The following is a 19,601-nucleotide window of genomic DNA, read 5'->3' on the forward strand; positions in this document are numbered from 1 at the left end:
AGACCTAAAGATTTGTGAAAAGAAAGTGGTCATATTGGAACAATACCACCAGATGGACAAAGTGGGTTATTCAGGTTGGATCGCTATTTTGAGAAAATCACAAACATGCAAATTTTCTGAAAACTGCGCATGCGCTGCAGCCACACATCATGGGGCGGCGTTTTGGTGTTGCAGCTGAGTGGTCTGGCCAAATCAGGCGTGGCTAGACCATTATGGGGGTGGCTGCATGACATCACACCCAATCGCTCTGATGGGAAAATGGCGGCGGACTGCCTGCATATGCAGCCTAGCTGCGGCTGCAGGGGGTCGTCCACAATTGCTGCAACCTCAATCCGATTGTGATGCAATCCCAATCGGAGTGCAGTTGCAGCTGTGGGGCGGGAGTTAGCATGCTGGTCTTCCTTGCCCTCTGCTGGGCAGCCTCCAGCATGCTACAGAAGGGAGTGCAGATTTTGCTTTTTAGCAGATCTGCAATCTGTGCTGAATTCCAGCATAAGTCTGAGGAGATTGGGGTGTGCGTTTGCTCCATGGAAGGGACCAGGTGGCAATTGTAGTATAGCTTATATGCATTTTCTACACAACACACACAAATCAAACTTTTTAAAACAACTTTTTAGAATTGTAGAATCACTCTTTAAAATGGGCAATTAAGTAGATTTGCAGATTAGGAGGGGTCATTAGGCTGCGTTTTCTCACAGCCTGCGATCAGGTCCGAACTGCGCATGCGTATGTACCACAATGCGCAGACGTGACGGACTGCAGCAACGGGGATCGATGCATAGCGACGGGATGGTGCAAAAAAAAATGATCGCACGGGTGATCGCAAGGTGACTGACAGGAAGAGGACGTTTGTCGGTGGCAACTGACCGTTTTCAGGGAGTGTCTGGAAAAACGCAGACGTGCCAGGTAAAAATGCAGGAGTGGCTGGAGAAACGGAGGAGTGGCTGGCCGGACGCAGGGCGTGTTTGTGATGTCAAACCAGGAACTAAACGGACTGAGGTGATCGCAATCTAGGAGTAGGTCTGGAGCTACTCGGAAACTGCAAGGAAATACTTAATAGCAGAATTGCTAATCTTTTGTTAGCAATTCTGCTATTAATAGCAGAATTGCTAATCTTTCGTTAGCAATTCTGCTATGCTAAGATACACTCCCAGAGGGCGGCAGCCTAGCGTGTGCTATGCTGCTAAAAGTAGCTAGCGAGCGAACAACTCGGAATGAGGGCCAATATACAGTACAGTATAGAAGTCCATTAGTGGACATAAGAAAAGTATTTGTGTCAAATGATAGAAAGCAAGTATTTTTCTGCAAATTAGATGCTCTACTTAAACTAGGGGTGCATAAAAATGTATAATCGTAGATTCTGTATTTGACAGTAGCAGCACTTATGAGTTTATTCAACTGCTTGTTGACCATTGGGAAATAAATTGAGGAGAATGAAAATCTCAGAGATTTTTTATCCTTTTACAGACCTAAAGATTTGTGAAAAGAAAGTGGTCATATTGGAACAATACCACCAGATGGACAAAGTGGGTTATTCCGGTTGGATCGCTATTTTGAGAAAATCACAAACATGCAAATTTTCTGAAAACTGCGCATGCGCTGCAGCCACACATCATGGGGCGGCGTTTTGGTGTTGCGGCTGAGTGGTCCGGCCAAAGCAGGCGTGGCTAGACCATTATGGGGGTGGCTGCATGACATCACACCCAATCGCTCTGAAGGGAAAAATGGCGGCGGACTGCCTGCATATGCAGCCTAGCTGCGGCTGCAGGGGGTCGTCCACAATTGCTGCAACCTCAATCCGATTGTGATGCAATCCCAATCGGAGTGCAGTTGCAGCTGTGGGGCGGGAGTTAGCATGCTGGTCTTCCTTGCCCTGTGCTGGGCAGCCTCCAGCATGCTACAGAAGGGAGTGCAGATTTTGCTTTTTAGCAGATCTGCAATCTGTGCTGAATTCCAGCATAAGTCTGAGGAGATTGGGGTGTGCGTTTGCTCCATGGAAGGGACCAGGTGACAATTGTAGTATAGCTTATATACATTTTCTACACAACACACACAAATCAAACTTCTTAAAACTACTTTTTAGAATTGTAGAATCACTCTTTAAAATGGGCAATTAAGTAGATATGCCGATTATGGGGGGTAATTAGGCTGCGTTTTCTCACAGCCTGCGATCAGGTTCGAACTGCGCATGCGTATGTACCACAATGCGCAGACGTGACGGACTGCAGCAACGGGGATCGATGCATAGCAATGGGATGGTGCAAAAAAAAATGATCGCACGGGTGATCGCAAGGTGACTGACAGGAAGAGGACGTTTGTCGGTGGCAACTGACCGTTTTCAGGGAGTGTCTGGAAAAACGCAGACGTGCCAGGTAAAAACGCAGGAGTGGCATGCGATCGCATACTTGCACAGCTAAAATACACTCCCCCTGTGGGCGGTGACTATCTGATCGCAGGGCTGCAAAAATCTCTGCCCAACGATCAGGTCTGAAATACCCCCTATGTATTATATAACCATTGGCACTCGACCATTGGCCTAATTCAGATCTGATCGCAGCAGCAAAATTGTTCTCTAATGGGCAAAACCATGTGCACTGCAGGGGGGGCAGATATAACATGTGCAGAGAGAGTTAGATTTGGGTGGGTTATTTTGTTTCTGTGCAGGGTAAATACTGGCTGCTTTATTTTTACACTGCAATTTAGATTTCAGTTTGAACACACCACGCCGACACCACCTATTGATATTTACATACCCTCCAACTGTACCTGCCAAAAAGGACTTTGTACCGATTTTTGACTATCCAAATTAACATTGAAAGTATAGGGAAAAAAGGTGTGACAACGCCCCCTTTATATATGGCCACACCCCTTTTCCTTATTTGTACCGGTTTTCATGTGTAAAATGTTGGAGGGTATGTATTTATGGAAATATCAACAAAAATAATGACATGGTAAATGTTGTAGCAGTAACTGAGTTAATATGAAAGTACTCTGGGAGTTATTCAGCACAGTAATGGGCAAAACCATGTGCACTGTATGTGGGGCAGATGGAACGTGCAGAGATGCATTTAGATTTAGGTGGATTATATATATTGTTTCTGTGCATGGTAAATACTGGCTGCTTTATTTTTACACTGCACTTTAGACACTGCACTTTGGATTTCAGTTTGAACACACCCCACCCAAATCTAACTCTCTCTGCACGTTGTATCTCCCCCACCTGCAGTGCACATGCACCCTAATTCCAAGTTGATCGCAGCAGAAAATTTGTTAGCAGTTGGGCAAAACCATGTGCACTGCAGGGGAGGCAGATATAACATGTGCAGAGAGAGTTAGATTTGGACGGGGTGTGTTCAAACTGAAATCTAAATTGCAGTGTAAAAATAAAGCAGCCAGTATTACCCTGCACAGAAATTAAATAACCCACCCAAATCTAACTCTCTCTGCAAATGTTATATCTGACCCTCCTGCAGCGCACATGGTTTTTCCCAATTGCTAACAAACTTGCTGCTGCGATCAACTCAGAATTACCCTCATGGTTTTGCCCATTAGTGTGCTTGTTTGGTTTGCTGACAAACCTGAGTAAGGCCCTCTATACTGAGCTGCTTCTTTATGTGTAAGCTACATATAATGGGCCTAATATAGAGTTGTGCGATATGCCATTGTTTTCGCAGTTGAGCAATTATCATAGCATGCACTGCGATCGCATTGCCCATGTGTAAAGGTGGCTTTGTGATTCCGTTCAAAGGGGGTAATTCCAAGTTGATCGCAGCAGGATTTTTGATAGCAATTGGGCAAAACCATGTGCACTGCAGCGGAAGGAGGGGGGGGGGGGGCAGATATAACATTTGCAGAGAGAGTTAGATTTGGGTGGGTTATTTTATTTCTGTGCCGGGTAAATACTGGCTGCTTTATTTTTACACTGCAATTTAGATTGCAGATTGAACACACCACACCCAAATCTAACTCTCTCTGCACGTTATATCTGCCTCCCCTGCAGTGCACATGGGGGGTCATTCCGAGTTGTTCGCTCGGTTTTTTTTTCTCGCAACGGAGCGATTAGTCGCTAATGCGCATGCGCAATGTCCGCAGTGCGACTGCGCCAAGTAAATTTGCTATGCAGTTAGGTTTTTTACTCACGGCATTACAAGGTTTTTTCTTCGTTCTGGTGATCGTAATGTGATTGACAGGAAGTGGGTGTTTCTGGGCGGAAACTGGCTGTTTTATGGGTGTGTGCGAAAAAACGCTACCGTTTCTGGGAAAAACGCGGGAGTGGCTGGAGAAACGGAGGAGTGTCTGGGCGAACGCTGGGTGTGTTTGTGACGTCAAACCAGGAACGAAACTGACTGAACTGATCGCAGATGCCGAGTAAGTCTGGAGCTACTCAGAAACTGCTAAGAAGTGTCTATTCGCAATTCTGCTAATCTTTCGTTCGTAATTTTGATAAGCTAAGATTCACTCCCAGTAGGCGGCGGCTTAGCGTGTGCAAAGCTGCTAAAAGCAGCTTGCGAGCGAACAACTCGGAATGACCCCCATGGTTTTTCCCAATTGCTAACAAAAATCCTGCTGCGATCAACTTGAAATTACCCCCAAATGAGGATTTCGTTGCAGAGTGATTGACAGGAAGTGACCATTTGGGAGTGTTAACGGGGTGTGGCAGCAGGAGTGTCATGGCCGTTTTGGGGGGGGGTGTATGACGTCAGCTGTGATTAAGTACACAGAGAAACATGGCGTCTGCGTCGCCACAGCCACGGCCAATCTACGTAGCGATAGACCTACTCGAGCAGTTGATGTTCCCAACTGTTGCATGTAGGCTGCTAATGTGTATGCAGTTGTGAATGGGTTTGCGATTGCTCCGGTGGGTGACTCTTTTCTTTTCTGTCCGACAACTTCACTCGCTAACATTAGCAGTTCCGTAGCCTAGGAAATCGTAATTGCAATTGCATAAGTGTACAATTCTGAATTAGGCCCATTGTGTATATATATATAATATCCCTTGACTATAATGTTTTCTTTTCTTTTATCTTCTGGCTTCAGCTTGGCTTTGGATCCTTCTTAGGTATAATTGGAATTCATCTGATTGAGAACAGAAAACAAATGGTAAGTTAAAAAATATTTTCACCAATTACTTCCTCTAAAGTGTAGGCTTAGGTAGAAGGTGTTGCTTGTAGCAACCAATCATATTCTAGTAATCATGTTATAGGTAAATGATAGCTAGAGTCTGATTTGTGCCTAAGGGCAACACCTCCACCCATTCTCTTTAGGTTTGATAAATCTCCCCCATAGTGCGAGGACCATATAACTGATATGCTATGGGAAGCCATAACCGATTCATATTTATACTGTACCAAATATAAGTGGCCACAAGTTGTTCATATGTTGACCATTTTTGCAACCAGCATTTTACAGCTGAAAGATCAATCCATTTGGAACAAAAAGCAGCCTTAACATACCAAGACATACTTGCCTACTCTCCTGGACGTTACAGGAGATTCCCAGTTTTTCGGGTAGTACCCCCCTCCCCGCACCCCTGGGTCAGTAGGCAGATCTCACACATCCTAGTGAAGTAGGTAGGATGGGGAGATTATTATGGAAATCATGGTGAGAGAACTAGGAGGCGGGGCTTAATAACAGGAATAGTGCCATTTTAGCCTCACCGCCTACACCATAGGTCTGCAAACTCGGTCCTCATTACCCCACACAGTGCATGTTTTGCAGGTAACCCAGCATGTGCACAGGTGTATTAATTACTCACAGACACATTTTAAAAAGTCTACAGGTGGAGTTAATTATTTCACTTGTGATTCTGTGAGGAGACCTGCAAAACATGCACTGTGTGGGGTAATGAGGACCGAGTCTGCAGACCTATGGCCTACCCGCAGACTTGCGAATCGCTGCATTTTTTTTGACTGTTAGGACGAAGCTGAATGAGAGGAGAGTCCAGCTCCGCCTCCTGAAGTGTGCATCTGTGTCTCTACTCCGGGCATCTTTTTTTCCCCAATGCAATCAGTCCCACTAGTATCCTGTACTAGGGGAGGCATGCCTAAGCGTGTTGGTACAAGGACATGCCCCGTTGTGAATACCATGGTCCCCTATTCTTGCTGAGCAGCCGCTTAGGGGGAAATGTATCAAAGCTTCTAAGAGTGGACAAGAGAAGTTGCCCATAGTAACCAATCAGCTTCTAGCTAGCATTAATCACAGGCATTCTACAATAAGAGGCAGAAGCTGACAGTTACTATGGGCAACTTCTCTAATCTAGAAAGTTTGATATATTTCCTCCTACATGTTACTTACTTTTAATAAGGACTTTTGGGCTGCATAGGACTGCCTAATACCCCTTTTCCACCAAAGTCCTGTGTCTGACCCAGTATTTGGGACTTGATTCCAAGCCGGGTCTGACCTGGGACTTTACCCCTTTTCCACTGCAGTGCATTGTCTTTTGGCTGGTGCTTGGAGATGATGTCATCTTCAAGAGTCAGGATAACCGGCAGATTGGGACCCCAGGGATGTGTCTTCGGTCCCGTTAGGCCATGCCCCCTAATGGAAGTGCCCACATCATGCTGGGAAAGCTGCTAAGCTGCCCCCAGCCAGCGGCACACACCTTTACCCGGCCGACACTGCTGTCCGCATAGCAGGGAAGACAGTAGTGCTGACAGCGTGCACCATGTCTCCCAACCTCCTGACCACATGTGGGACAATGTGGTATGGGAGGTATGGACTCTCAGCATGCTGTAAATGGGTCTTGGGCTGGATGATCCGGTTACCCCGTTTCACTGCCCCTTAACCCAGGTCTTACCCATAGCCAACCCTGCTTGCTGCGTGGCTTGGATTCACGGGTAACTTGACCCAGGTTTTTATTTTTGGACCCTTTTCCGTTGAGCAAAAACCTGGGTTAATGCGCATTCACGTGCAAAAACTGGTGTTTTTCAAGGCAGTGGAAAAGGGGTATAAAACAATGTCCAGGACTTCACTATTCATGCAGAGCTTGTGTTCATTTTACTTCATATATACATCTAGTTTTGTCTTTTTCTGAGTTTGTCTTTCCATGAGGCCACATCACTGGTGGTTAAGGTAGAGCAGCAGGGAGACAAATAACCCTTGAACCACTCTGCTTTTCCTGCTTAGGGCTGGCACTGAACAACAAAACTGACTTACTTCATTGCTGCACTTCAGCAGTATACAGTCACTATATTATACCACATATGTGACTTTTGGGGTGTTAATTATATATCAATAGTCCATATAAACCATAACCATATAGCTGATGTCACTAGAAGGCCTCAAGAGAGGATGATACAAATCTGGTGAGAATATATGAAGTAATACAACTGAAACATTTCTCAGAAGTTTACCTCATTTTTTCAAGTACACAAAATATTTTTTTATTTATGAGTTTCCAAAAAATCATGTGACTTACCTTTGCTCAAATAGTCCTCCAGTGGGTCACCAACAGTAGTGGCTGAAGAACGCGGCAGGCAAGGCACACCAGATGCCAAGGTGTGGCCAAACAGCTACTCTCTGTCACTGTGCTCCTCTCAGAATGTCAGATAGGATGATGTCACATGGCGTGATGTCATTCTGCCTGGCACTGTGGGAGGAGAGAGGAGGAGTCTGGACCAGACTGATATCCCAGCGGCAGGCAGGTGTTACTTTAATAGTCAATCATTGACTGCTATAGTAAGTGCGTCTGGCGGGCACCAGATTAGACAGCACCGGTGGAGTAACTGCGGCTGGGCCACATCGACTCAAGCCTGCCAGCCATTGGCGTTTCTATAATGGGTACAATGGGTGCGGTGCACACAGGCCCCTGGGACCAGGGGGGGCCCGCACCCATTGCACCCATTTTAACACTTACCTTTCCGGGGTCCAGCGCCTGGACCTGCAATCGCGGCGGATATCGCCACCAAAATGGCCGCCGTGCATGCGCGGTAGCCAAATTGGTCTCCGGATCATGGTGGGTGCAATGTTTCCAGAGACCTGCGCATGCGCAGTAGACTCTGGCACAATGCCGGAGTCTACAGCGCCGTACAGAGGAGGGGGCCAACCCGGAGGTGCACACGGGCCCCCTTCTCTGTAGAAACGCCCCTGCTGCCAGCCTGCACCTAGTGTCGCCCCTAGTTTAGTGCTTTTATATAATAACGTAACCCTACAAACATTGGCCCTCATACCGAGTTGATCGCTAGCTGCTTTCGTTCGCAGCGCAGCGATTAGGTAAAAATGCGGCACTTCTGCGCATGCGTATGGGGCGCAGTGTGCACGCGCGACGTACTTTCACAAAAGCCGATGCAGTTTCACACAAGGTCTAGCGACGCTTTTCAGTCGCACTGCTGGCCGCAGAGTGATTGGCAGGAAGTGGGTGTTTCTGGGTGGTAACTGACCGTTTTTGGGGAGTGTGTGTAAAAACGCAGGCGTGTCGGATAAAAACGCAGGAGTGGCTGGGGAAACGCAGGGCGTGTTTGTGACGTCAAAACAGGAACTAAATAGTCTGAAGTGATCGCTAGGTAGGAGTAGGTCTGGAGCTACTCAGAAACTGCACTATCTTTTTTTGTAGCAGCGCTGCGATCCTTTCATTCGCACTTCTGCTAAGCTAAGATACACTCCCCGAGGGCGGCGGCTTAGCGTTTACACTGCTGCTAAAAGCAGCTAGCGAGCGAACAACTCGGAATGAGGGCCATCAAACAAACAGCCAATATACCTTGTACATAATAATATATAAAGAAGCATGTCAACAAAAGAAAGTCAGCAGGGAGATTATGTAACTGTTTATAGTGAATTACAAAGATGGCAACCATATTTTAATTGTATTTATATTTTTGTGAGTACTGATTCTATACCCTTGAAAGAGGATACCTCCCCCTACTTGTTGCTCTCTCAGTGGGATACAAGAGTGATGCCTGATGGTGGTGTGTACTGAGCTTCTCTATGTGCAGCAAGTGTTGCCAATGCCAACTTTGGTCAATTATGAAGAACTCTCTGCAAAACACTCTGATAAGCTGTATAATGTGGGTTGGAAATTATGCGTGTTCAGTGTTGATATTGTAAAGTTGAGTGGATAACTAAAACTAAGAACAGCCCAGTTACTTAGCCAGTGGTGTTGACTTATTTGATAGATGGATAGATAGCATGTACAACCGTACTCACAGTTACTGGTACACTGGTGATGAGCTTCAGCGAAGTGGGGTTTCATACAGCTCAACAGCCAGTGAGTGTATACCGCAAACGGGTAGTGGTGTAGGGATGGTTTATAGCAGATAATGACCAGGTCTCTTACAGAAGCTAAGCAGAACACTTTTGTCTCCACCCATACCACTCTTTACATTAAGGCGAGATAGTCCCTACACATATTCAGTAGAGATCTTGGTGGCCATCTGGGATAGAGCATGAAGCCTCCCAGAAGAACAGGAAGAATGGAGTACAGATGTGTCCACTTACCTTGGTTAGAGCAAAGTGAATACAAAACAAACACCCTTTGTCCCAGCTGTTGTTAATCAAGGGATACTCAGCCCCTGGAAGTCAAACATGCATAAAGGAGAAAAATAATAGCGCATAGGAACAAGTGATTATACAATAAAAATTTAATTAAAACATGCAACATACATGCACCAGCCCGTGATTCAACAATTAATATAAAAAGTACGGGATGCGGTTAGCATCCCAGCACTGTGACTGATGCTGGAATCCTTACACCACTAAGAATCCCGGCGTTGGAGCACCGAAAGCCGACAGCCCGAGGTTAAGTATTGGGCCCACTGTTAGGGTTAGGACCCGGGGAGGGGTGGTCAGCCGTAGCTACCACCCCCAGAGTCTTAGCCCTAGCCGCCAACCCCTGGGTCTTAGCCCTAGTCGCCACCCCCACTATCTTAGCCCTGGCCACAATTCCAGGCGGGTTAGGGTGGGGGGCAGGGGAAGGGTATAATAATTACCGTCTCCTGTCGGCATTCTCATGGTCGGGATGCCAGTGTCAGTCATGTGACTGCCGGCATCTCGACCACTGGGATCCTGTATCACACCCAAATGTACATATATATTAGCTCCACACTCTAAAACATTAACTCTATCCTTAGAGTTGCTACACTTATAACACCTATTTTTAATAATTCTTCTAATTGTTAGAGAAAAGGCCAGCCTTGTTGAGTGATAAAATGCACGGTGATAAAGTAACAACCATCCAGCTAACTTTCTGCCATGTTACAGGCTGTGTTTGAAAAATTACAGGAGCTGATTGGTCGGTATTTTATCACCAAGCAATTTATCACCCTCAAAGGCTTGATAAATCTGGGCCAATGTTAGTAGTAGCAAATGTTCTTGCAGGTATTATTACACTTTAGCAGCCAATCTCAAAAGCAATGGTTTAGTTGAAAAAACTAACAACAGGTGTGATTACTTCTGAAGAAGCCGCTGATGTTCATAGTAGACAGGAAAACACGTTAAGTATGAATTGGACTTGGTTACTGCACTAGCTGGATTTTCATCTGATCTAAATTCACATACTCCTGAGCCTTCGCAGTTTTGGCAAATATAAAGAGTGTCAAAAGCTGATTTTGTACTGACATTGTTTATGGGACACAAAGTATTGAGTTATTTTTCGAAGCTCTTGAAAATTGGGATAAAAAAAAGCAACTAAACAATTCTTCCAAATCACACTGATTTTAGATGAGGCACAGACCATCTCCTTTAGAGTGCTGCAAAAATCAGGATTGTTATGTACATTATGTATACATTGTATATGTAAGTGTACTAACAGTTCACCACTTAATTTTAAGGGATAAAATTTACTAAGCGGTGGGTTTGGTGTAATTTACAAAAATCAGAGAATTTCATGTCAAATTGGCAACATTTACAAAGTGGTAGCCAGCTTGTTGTGTAAACTGAAGCCAATGCCGATACCTTGCAGTTTGTAAATTACAAAACTGGTGTTGCAAAATGAGGGGGGGAGGGGGGGGGGGGCGGCGTGGGTTTTTCCTATTTTCCAAAAACCAGCAGAAGTGACCGTTTGTGGGTGGTAACATGGCGTTTGTGGGGAGTGGTTGGGAATACGTGTGTATCTGACGTCATCCACGAATGCTGCATTCAAAAACAAGGCTCCCGCTGCGACTGCATTCTCATTGATGTGAGTATGCTGGGGTCAGCTGTAATTGTCAAAGGTGTTCATATTTTGCAAATGTATTGCAGTTCTGCTAATGCATATGCAAATTTGCAAATGAATCGGTGGGCGTCTTTTATCCTTTCTGGGCGGCTCTTCACATGCAATTTTTAGCAAGAGCAGATTTCTGAAAATATCTATCTCAGCATCAGTAGCGATTGATAGTGAATTAGGCCCACTGTTCATAGAAATGATTGGCAGGTCTGTTGTTTGGGCAGGTTAGCCTGAGATTTTCAAGACCCCCACTTGAAAAATTAGAAGTTTCTAAACTATTCTTTCATTAGTCTAAAATAATGATGGTACTTTGATAATCAATTACTTCAATTAGTCGGTTTTGGCATTAGTAAATTAGCAGGTATTTAGAACCTGACGCTTAATATATATTTTGTCCACTATGTTCAACAAAGGAATCATGTCATTGTAAACAAAATTGGACAGCATTTTACTGACATTCACTCAGTTTATGGCCCTTTCAGTCCTCAGTAACAGCATTTCAATTTCCAATTTATTTTAAGATTATATTTATCACTATAGTACAAAAAAAAAAAAAAAAAAAAAATATTTTTATTGTTATGTGTTTAGGGGGAAATAAATCTTTTTGTGTCACAATACTGGCAGAAAGTATCACAGGAATTAAAAGGGTGAAATCTAAAATAATTAAAAAATGTAAAGTGGTTATGATATGTCTTAATTGGAAAATAATTAGCTGTGCATTGCATTGGTTTTAAATAGACACATACAATTAGTATGGTTTTAGTTATGGCACTATTTGAATCATTGTACCATGAAAAGATTGTCACATTGAATGAATGAATGAATGAATGAATGAATGAATGAATGAATGAATGAATGAATTAATACAAAAGTTGGAAAGCCCTAGTGAATGGGAAATTATAATAATCTATAACCTTAAAATCCAAAAAGCATTTCAAAATCTAACTGTGCAAAATCAGCAGAACTGCCATTTAGGGTGGTGAAAGGAAAAAAGGGACCTGTGCAGGAGGCCAGTGTGATAAGTAAGTGTGTCAGGATTCTACATGGTTCCCAAACTTTTTTGAATCACGGTGCCCTAGACTATCAGATTTTTTTTCACGGCACCCCTAGGCCAAGAGTTTCTTTTTGAGAAATTCATAAATAATATCATATTAAGTAAATTGTGTTTATATGTCATATTTAGGGTCAGTTCTGTAGCGAGGGACAAGATTAGCTTCTGTTTATCCACATATTTTATGACTGACAGCCACTAGCACTGGTTTTGTTTTTTACATTGACCATAAATAATTTAAATTGGCCCTGGACCACCAATCCAAGGCACCCCTGCAAGATCCTTGCGGCACCCCAGGGTGCCACGGCACACAGTTTGAGAACCACTGGATTATACTTTCAGATCCACACTCTTTTACTGCTTGTTGTATGGGGAAGAGCCTCCAACTTTTCAATACCATGAGCAAGTGGTAGAAGTGGAGCTCAGACTTCTCATATCATGTCTGGCGAGTATACCATGGTGGACAGTGATTTAAACACTAGTCACTTTATTAAAGTTCTGTTTCATACCCTGTCTAGAGATCTAGATTTATTCATTGGTAATCTGATTTAATGTCTACTATACACTAGCCATCAAAATGTAGCTCTGCTATACAGTACCCACTATATTATATATTAGATATCAAATTGGATGTATGCTATGAACTGGCCTTCAGACTGGAAGTATGATATACACTGTCAAATAGATTGGAGGTCTACTTTAAACTAGGCATGAAATTGGAGGTCTGTTACATACTGCCAACCAGGTTGGAGGTCTGCTACACACTGGCCACCAGGATGGAGGTCTGATATACACTGGCCACCAGGTTGGAGGTCTGATACACACTGGCCACCAGGATGGAGGTCTGATACACACTGGCCACCAGGATGGAGATCTGATACACACTGACTACCAGGTTGAAGGGCTGCTACACACCGGCCACCAGGTTGGAGGTCTGCTACACACCACCTGTAGAAGTGTAACAACAAAATCAGGACGACATTTGCAACATCAGTGTAATACAGGTCTTTACTCAGCATGAGCCAGACACCAAGTGGAAGTAACAGGAGACAAACAGGAAGTGAGTCACCTCAGCATGACATTATCTCCCATGATGCACAGCATGCATCTACATCCCCCCTTTCAAACTGGAAGGATGCAGAACATAGATGAAACAAATGCAACAATGGGTACCTATAGGCATGTCCTCTGTGACACCAGAGGGCTCTATTACTTCAGAAGTGGTCTCCGAGGAAGGACTGTCCATGCAATGCAAATCATCACTGACATTGGTTGCAGCTGTGGTAGAAACTAATGAGTCAGGCTGTGTAGAGCTTTCTTCAGGTACACTTAACAGATGATGGCGGTTGCGTTCATAGAGGGCATTACAGGTATCAGACTGTACCACATAGCTATTTGGACGACCTGCAGGATGCTGAACCACCACCAGTCTGCCAAATCCTTGCTAGGTTTGCATCCGGACAGGCTGGCCTGGAGGCAGTGGTGGCAGGCAGTATGCTGATCTGTCATAAGAAGCTTTGGCAGCCATTCTGCGCTTGCTGATGTTCTCCCGAACCTGTGGCTCTACTCTGGGTTGCAGGAGCTGCTTTGCCATTGGGATGCCTGTGCGGGTGCGCCGTGCTAATAGGCACTGTGCAGGGGATGGAAGTCCATCTCAGGGCGTGTTTCTCAAGTTTAACAGTGCCAAGTATATGTCCGATCCATCTCGTGCACACTTCTCCATTAGGTGCTTTGCAGAGCGGACTGCATGCTCTGCCAATCCATTTGACAGTGGGTAGTGTAGACTACTAGTGATGTGCTTGAAGTCCCATGTATTCTCAAAGTCCTTGAACTCTCTACTCTTGAATTGCATGGCATTATCAGTGATCATCTGCTGTGGGGTGCCATGTGCTGCAAAGTGTCTCTTCAGCTTTGCAATGACCATGTGACTTGTGGTGCTGGGCAAGTAGTTTATCTCGAACCATCCTGAATAGGAGTCAACTAGTACCCGGTACTCCTTTCCCTTCCATTCGAATAGATCTGCCGCAAGAATGGACCACGGAAGATCAGGAATGTCATGGAGAAGCATGGGCTCAGTTCATGTGGCAGGCATTGCAGGGTGCACAAAACGAGACAGCACGATCAATGTCACCATACATGGAGGTGACAGAACGTGGTTTCACGGGCCCTACGCTTGGTAGCCCCCAGGCCGGGATGGCCATGGTGCATCTGCTGGGTGTAGAACGTCTGAAGGGCAGCCGGAAACACGAAGTGATGACCCTGCAGGATGACACCATCAGACATGGTGAGCTCATCTCTCATACAGTATAAGGAGCAAAGGCAGTTTCTTGGAAGAGGATGGCCAACCGTTGAGAATTACAGCAGAGAGACGCTGGCAGAGATCATCCGCAAGTGTAGCAGCACACAACTCTTCCAGCTGCTTGGTATGAGCACCTCCACAGCTATAGTCATCCTCAGTAGTGTTCATGTCAGTAGTCGAAAGGAAGGCTCAAGACGGAGCATCAGCAACATACATTTCTTTGCCTTGCTTATATATGACATCCAGGTTGTACCACTGTAGCTTGAGCATTATGCCCTGAATACGGGAAGAAGCAGAGTGGATGGGCTTCTTCAGTGTGGTGATGAGAGGCTGATGGTCGGTTTCCACCGTGACAGGACGGCCATAGATGGAGTCATGGAAATGGTTGCAGGTGAACACCAGTGCCAACAGTTCTTTCTCAATTTCTCAATTTGTGCATACCTGGTTTCAGTGTCAGTGAGAGCCCTGGAAGCAAAAGCCACCGGTCTGCAGTGTTGGAGGCACACAGCCCCTAGATCAATCTGTGAAACTTTGGCAGAGAGGACTACTGGATCATGCACGTTGAAGAATTGCAGGACCGGTGGATTTGTCAGTATGGTCTTCAATCAATCAACAGCAGCCATGTGTGTGCGTCCAGCCAGCACCATTCTGAGTCTTGGTGGAGTAGCTGCCACAAAGGTGCCATGGTTTCATTGTATTGCGGAACAAATTTAGACAGGTAGTTGGTCATCCCCAGGAAGCGCTGCAGTGCCTGTTGGTCAGCCAGAAGCGGCATTTGCTGGATGGCAGTGATTTTATTTGAATCCGGTTTGACGCCTTGTCTAGTGAGCACGTGGCCCACGTACGCCACTTCTGTAACTCTAAACTTGCATTTGTCTGGGTTGAGCTTGAGTTCAAAGCACGGGCCCGTTCAACTACCTGGTGCAGTCGCTGGTCGTGTTCTTCCTTGGTATGGCCCCACACCAGGATGTCATCGACGATGATTTCACAGGGATAGCCTGCAAACAGTTGCTTCATGCAACGCTGGAAGACCTCACTGCCCGTAGTGATTCCATAGGGCATGCGAAGGAAGACATACCGCCCTTTCGGGGTCACGAAAGCAGTGAGCAGGGATGAAGCTCTGTCCAAAGGGATTTGCCAGAATCCGCACTTTGCATCCAGGGTACTGAAAACTGTGGCACCTGGCATGTCAGCAATCACTTGCTTGATGGTGCAGAGTGGGTGATATGGATGCTGCAGTGCTTTGTTCAAGTGTACTGGATCAATACAAAGACATACAGTCCCATCCTTTTTTGAAGTGGCCACTATGGCGGACACCCACTGTGTTGTTTCCTCTATTGTGGGCAATGACACCCAATTGAGTCATTCTGTGGATCTCTTTAATGATTTTGTCTTTCATTGCGATAAAGACCCTCTGGGGGACACAGACAGTAGGTACAATGGAGTCATCCAGCCTTCTATGGTACACAACAGGAAGCTTGCCAAGTGTACTGCAATCAAATAAATCCTGAAAGTCTTTTATCTCTGGGACGGTCATCTGTATTGCGTGTACCTCAGGTCCTAATTTGAGAAGGCCTAGCTTCATACTGTCAGGGAGGCCTAGCAGTGGTTTAACCTGTTGATCCACAATGTGGAATAGCAAATCAGCACGGGTAAACTTTAGCTTTGCGGTACCCAGTGTGGTGATGATCTGATCACCTTAAGATATCAAGTTGATCTTGTCTCATGGGTTTATCTGCAGTTGGATCTATTTCATGTAGTTGTTTGTAGGATATGACATTGCACTTCGCTCCTGAGTCTATTTTGACTATGGCCACCTTGTTCGTATGCTTTGTTCTCAGCTTGATAAATATTTCGCCCTTTTCATCCAAGTGGTCTACACTATCACAAACTGTCATGTGAACCGATTAACACCCTGGCTCCGCTTCAACCTGGTTAATCTGCCGGGGTGAGCGGCTATAGAGTGACTCAGACTGTCGCTTTATGGAAGTTTGATCTTTGGAGCGGCAGCACCTTGCTAAATTATTCCATTTGCCACATGCATTACATCGTTTATCATATGCGGGCAGCTTTGTTTGTCAGGAGGGTGCTGTGCCGTGCAGTTCCCACATGTGGAGGATCGGCGTGCAACGGCCACCATGACACACACCTCAGCGTCCTTTCTTAGTTCCCTTGTGCCCTTTTCAGACTGCTCATTTAACATACAGATATTTATGGCATTTTCTAATGTGAGGCCCTTTTCCCGCAGCAGCTGTGCATATACCTTGTCCCTGCATATGCCGCATACGATTCTGTCACGGATGAGCTCCTCTGTGAGGATACCAAAATTGCACTTCTTTGCCAGCAGCTTTAGCGTGGAGACGTAGGACTGTATAGTGTCATCACCCTTTTGGTTTGTGCTGTTGACATGCCTGTCCATAATTACATTCTTTACTGGCATGCAGATCTCTTCACACTTTGCAATTAGGATGTCAGGATCCTCTCGGTCTTCTCTGTCAGCATATACAAAAGCATCTGATTTGTCCACAGCATCGGTGCCTGCGAGGTTCAGCAGCGTGTATGCCTGGACTTTTTTTTATTTGTCTGGAAGGCCTGCTATAGAGTATACGTGCCATTCCCTATTAAACCTCAGCCAGTTGTGAGCCACGTTTTCATCAAATATCAGCGGGTCTATTCTCCTGAGACCTTGTGCCATGGCATCCCAGTTCGGCCACACCAACAAAATCAGGACGACACTTGCAGCATCAGTGTAATACAGGTCTTTACTGAGCATCAGCCAGAAACCAAGTGGAAGTAATATGAGACAAACAGGAAGTGAGTCACCTCGGCATGACATCATCTCCCATGATGCACAGCATGCATCTACACCGCCCATAAGATTGGAGGTCTGCTACACACTGGCCACCAGGATGGAGGTCTGATACACACTGGCCACCAGCTTGGAGGTCTGCTGCACACTGACCATCAGGATGGAGATCTGATACACACTGGCTACCAGGATGGAGATCTGATACACACTGGCTACCTGGTTGGAGGTCTGCTACACACTGGCCACCAGGTTGGAGGTCTGCTACACACCGGCCACCAGGTTGGAGGTCTGCTACACACCGGCCACCAGGTTGGAGGTCTGCTGCATACCAGCCACCAGGTTGGAGGTCTGCTACACACAGGCCACCAGGTTGGAGGTCTGCTACTCATTAGCCAGCAGGTTGGAGGATTGCTACACATGAGCCACTGGGTTCAATATTTACTACACACAAGCCACTAGACTGGAGGTCTGTTTCTATGCTGGCCACCAGATTTATTGTGTGTTCTATACTGTATATCAGTCACCTTAATAGGCTCTGGGTTGTGGTCTGGGCCCTGTTATACAGGTTGTAGGGAGGCCTCAGATTTTAAAACAGAACAAAATAATTATTTGTTTAAAAAGTAAGATGAGTAGTTTATTAGAAACCATAATAACAAAAATGCAATGTTGTATTTATTTATTTTTCCAGGCAAATATTTTACCATCTAAACATACATTTTCGGTTATAGATATATATAACTTGAAATAGGATACAAACAATCCAATAAAGCAAATAAAAAAGCTAAAATAAACATTTATTGCCAGCAGTAATACAATATGTGCTTGTGAACACTGAATAGCACCAGTAAATGGAAGCCATTACAGGTCACATTACTCCAGCACTGTCATTCTGGAAGTGGCGTCTGCATTTTTAATGGATCTCTTCACTTGAAATGGATCCCTTGGGTTGCTCTCATCAGATAACAACATTTTTATCTTCAGCTTTAAAAAAAAATCTAGAAAAATATGAAAACATGTCCCTATGCTGGCTGACTGAGGGCTGATAAAAAGCAAATTGCTGGCTGCGCATGGTTCATTTTGTATTTTAAATGTCTTTACTATGTGACATGCAGTGTTTTAATAAAAACTTATTGAGAAAAAAAAAAGCAAATTGATGGTATATGATCACAATTATTTTACATCTAGAAAGAGCACAATATATGGTATGGAATATGAAACACATTGTTTAACATTAAAGTAAGAGAGATTGTTGCTCTGTATAGAGACGGGAATCAGTCCTCTGATATGTCGTTTTGTACAGCGTCCACTCAGAACTAGCAGGGGGGGTCATTCCGACCCGTTCGTACGCTGCAGTTTGTCGCAGCGGTGCGAATGGGTCGGTACTGCGCATGCGCGGCGGATGCATTGCGCATGCGCGTCGTTGCCCGGCAACAGCCATCGCCGGACAGCGACGACGCCAGCGGAGAAAGTGATCGCAGCGGCTTTTTTAGCATAGCAGGGCTGTACAAGCGTTCGCAGCCCTGCTATGCTAAAATACACTCCCCCATAGGCGGTGTCAAGTTGATCGCACGAGCAGCAAAAAGTTGCTACGTGCGATCAACTCGGAATGAGGGCCATGGACATAGAGGCAGGGCATTTACAGAGCAGAGCTCACACTACAGTAACACAGCAGACAACTCACACAACTAGATGACAGATAATGTATTCCTCCCTTTATCCAAGCTCTGAGGGTCTGTAAATATTGATATGACCCTGGTTTGTGGCACTAACTACTGCCACACTTGTTAATATCATCATTATTACTCCAAGACAGAGATTTATGGGATCATTACAACAGGAGACTGAAAAGTGGAATAACGGACATTCTTCAGGTGTCACAAATGCTTTAATAACAGAGATTAGTTCTTAGGCTGGCAAAAGTGGCATGTCTTTTGTTTTTACAAATGACGCTGAGACATGGCCAGAACTTCCACCTTATATAGGGAGAGACACTAACTCACTGTCATCACTATATTATATGATTTGTTGTGCTAAAAACCTCATAGCAAAAGCGAGGATGTATTATTTCTTTGTTAGGGGTACCAGCACATACAAGTTAGAGTGTAACTATTGTGATCCAACAAACAAAAGTGCCGAGGGAGGAGGGGGGATTTGGAGTGGGGAAGGGGGGGGGGAGGGTATGGGGGAGATGGGAACAATAGAAACAAACACTAAATTAATGATGTGAAAAAGAAATTTGCATAATTATTCCCGTACATTATGAGCAAATATGTTGCCTCATATTCTCAGTAACTGTGTCTTTCTG

General features: G+C 45.1%; 1 protein-coding gene across 1 annotated transcript in view; it reads left to right on the forward strand.

Annotated features, from left to right (window-relative positions):
- TMEM255B (transmembrane protein 255B) overlaps positions 1 to 19,601 on the forward strand; it is a 206,589-nt gene that overhangs the window by 54,622 nt on the left and 132,366 nt on the right. Inside the window, exon 3 of the mRNA XM_063950766.1 lies at positions 5,038 to 5,100. Coding sequence (XP_063806836.1) covers positions 5,038 to 5,100 — 63 coding nt within the window. The remainder of the gene's footprint in view (positions 1 to 5,037; positions 5,101 to 19,601) is intronic.

This window comes from Pseudophryne corroboree, chromosome 2 (genome assembly GCF_028390025.1).
Source record: "Pseudophryne corroboree isolate aPseCor3 chromosome 2, aPseCor3.hap2, whole genome shotgun sequence".
Lineage (NCBI taxonomy): Eukaryota > Metazoa > Chordata > Amphibia > Anura > Myobatrachidae > Pseudophryne > Pseudophryne corroboree.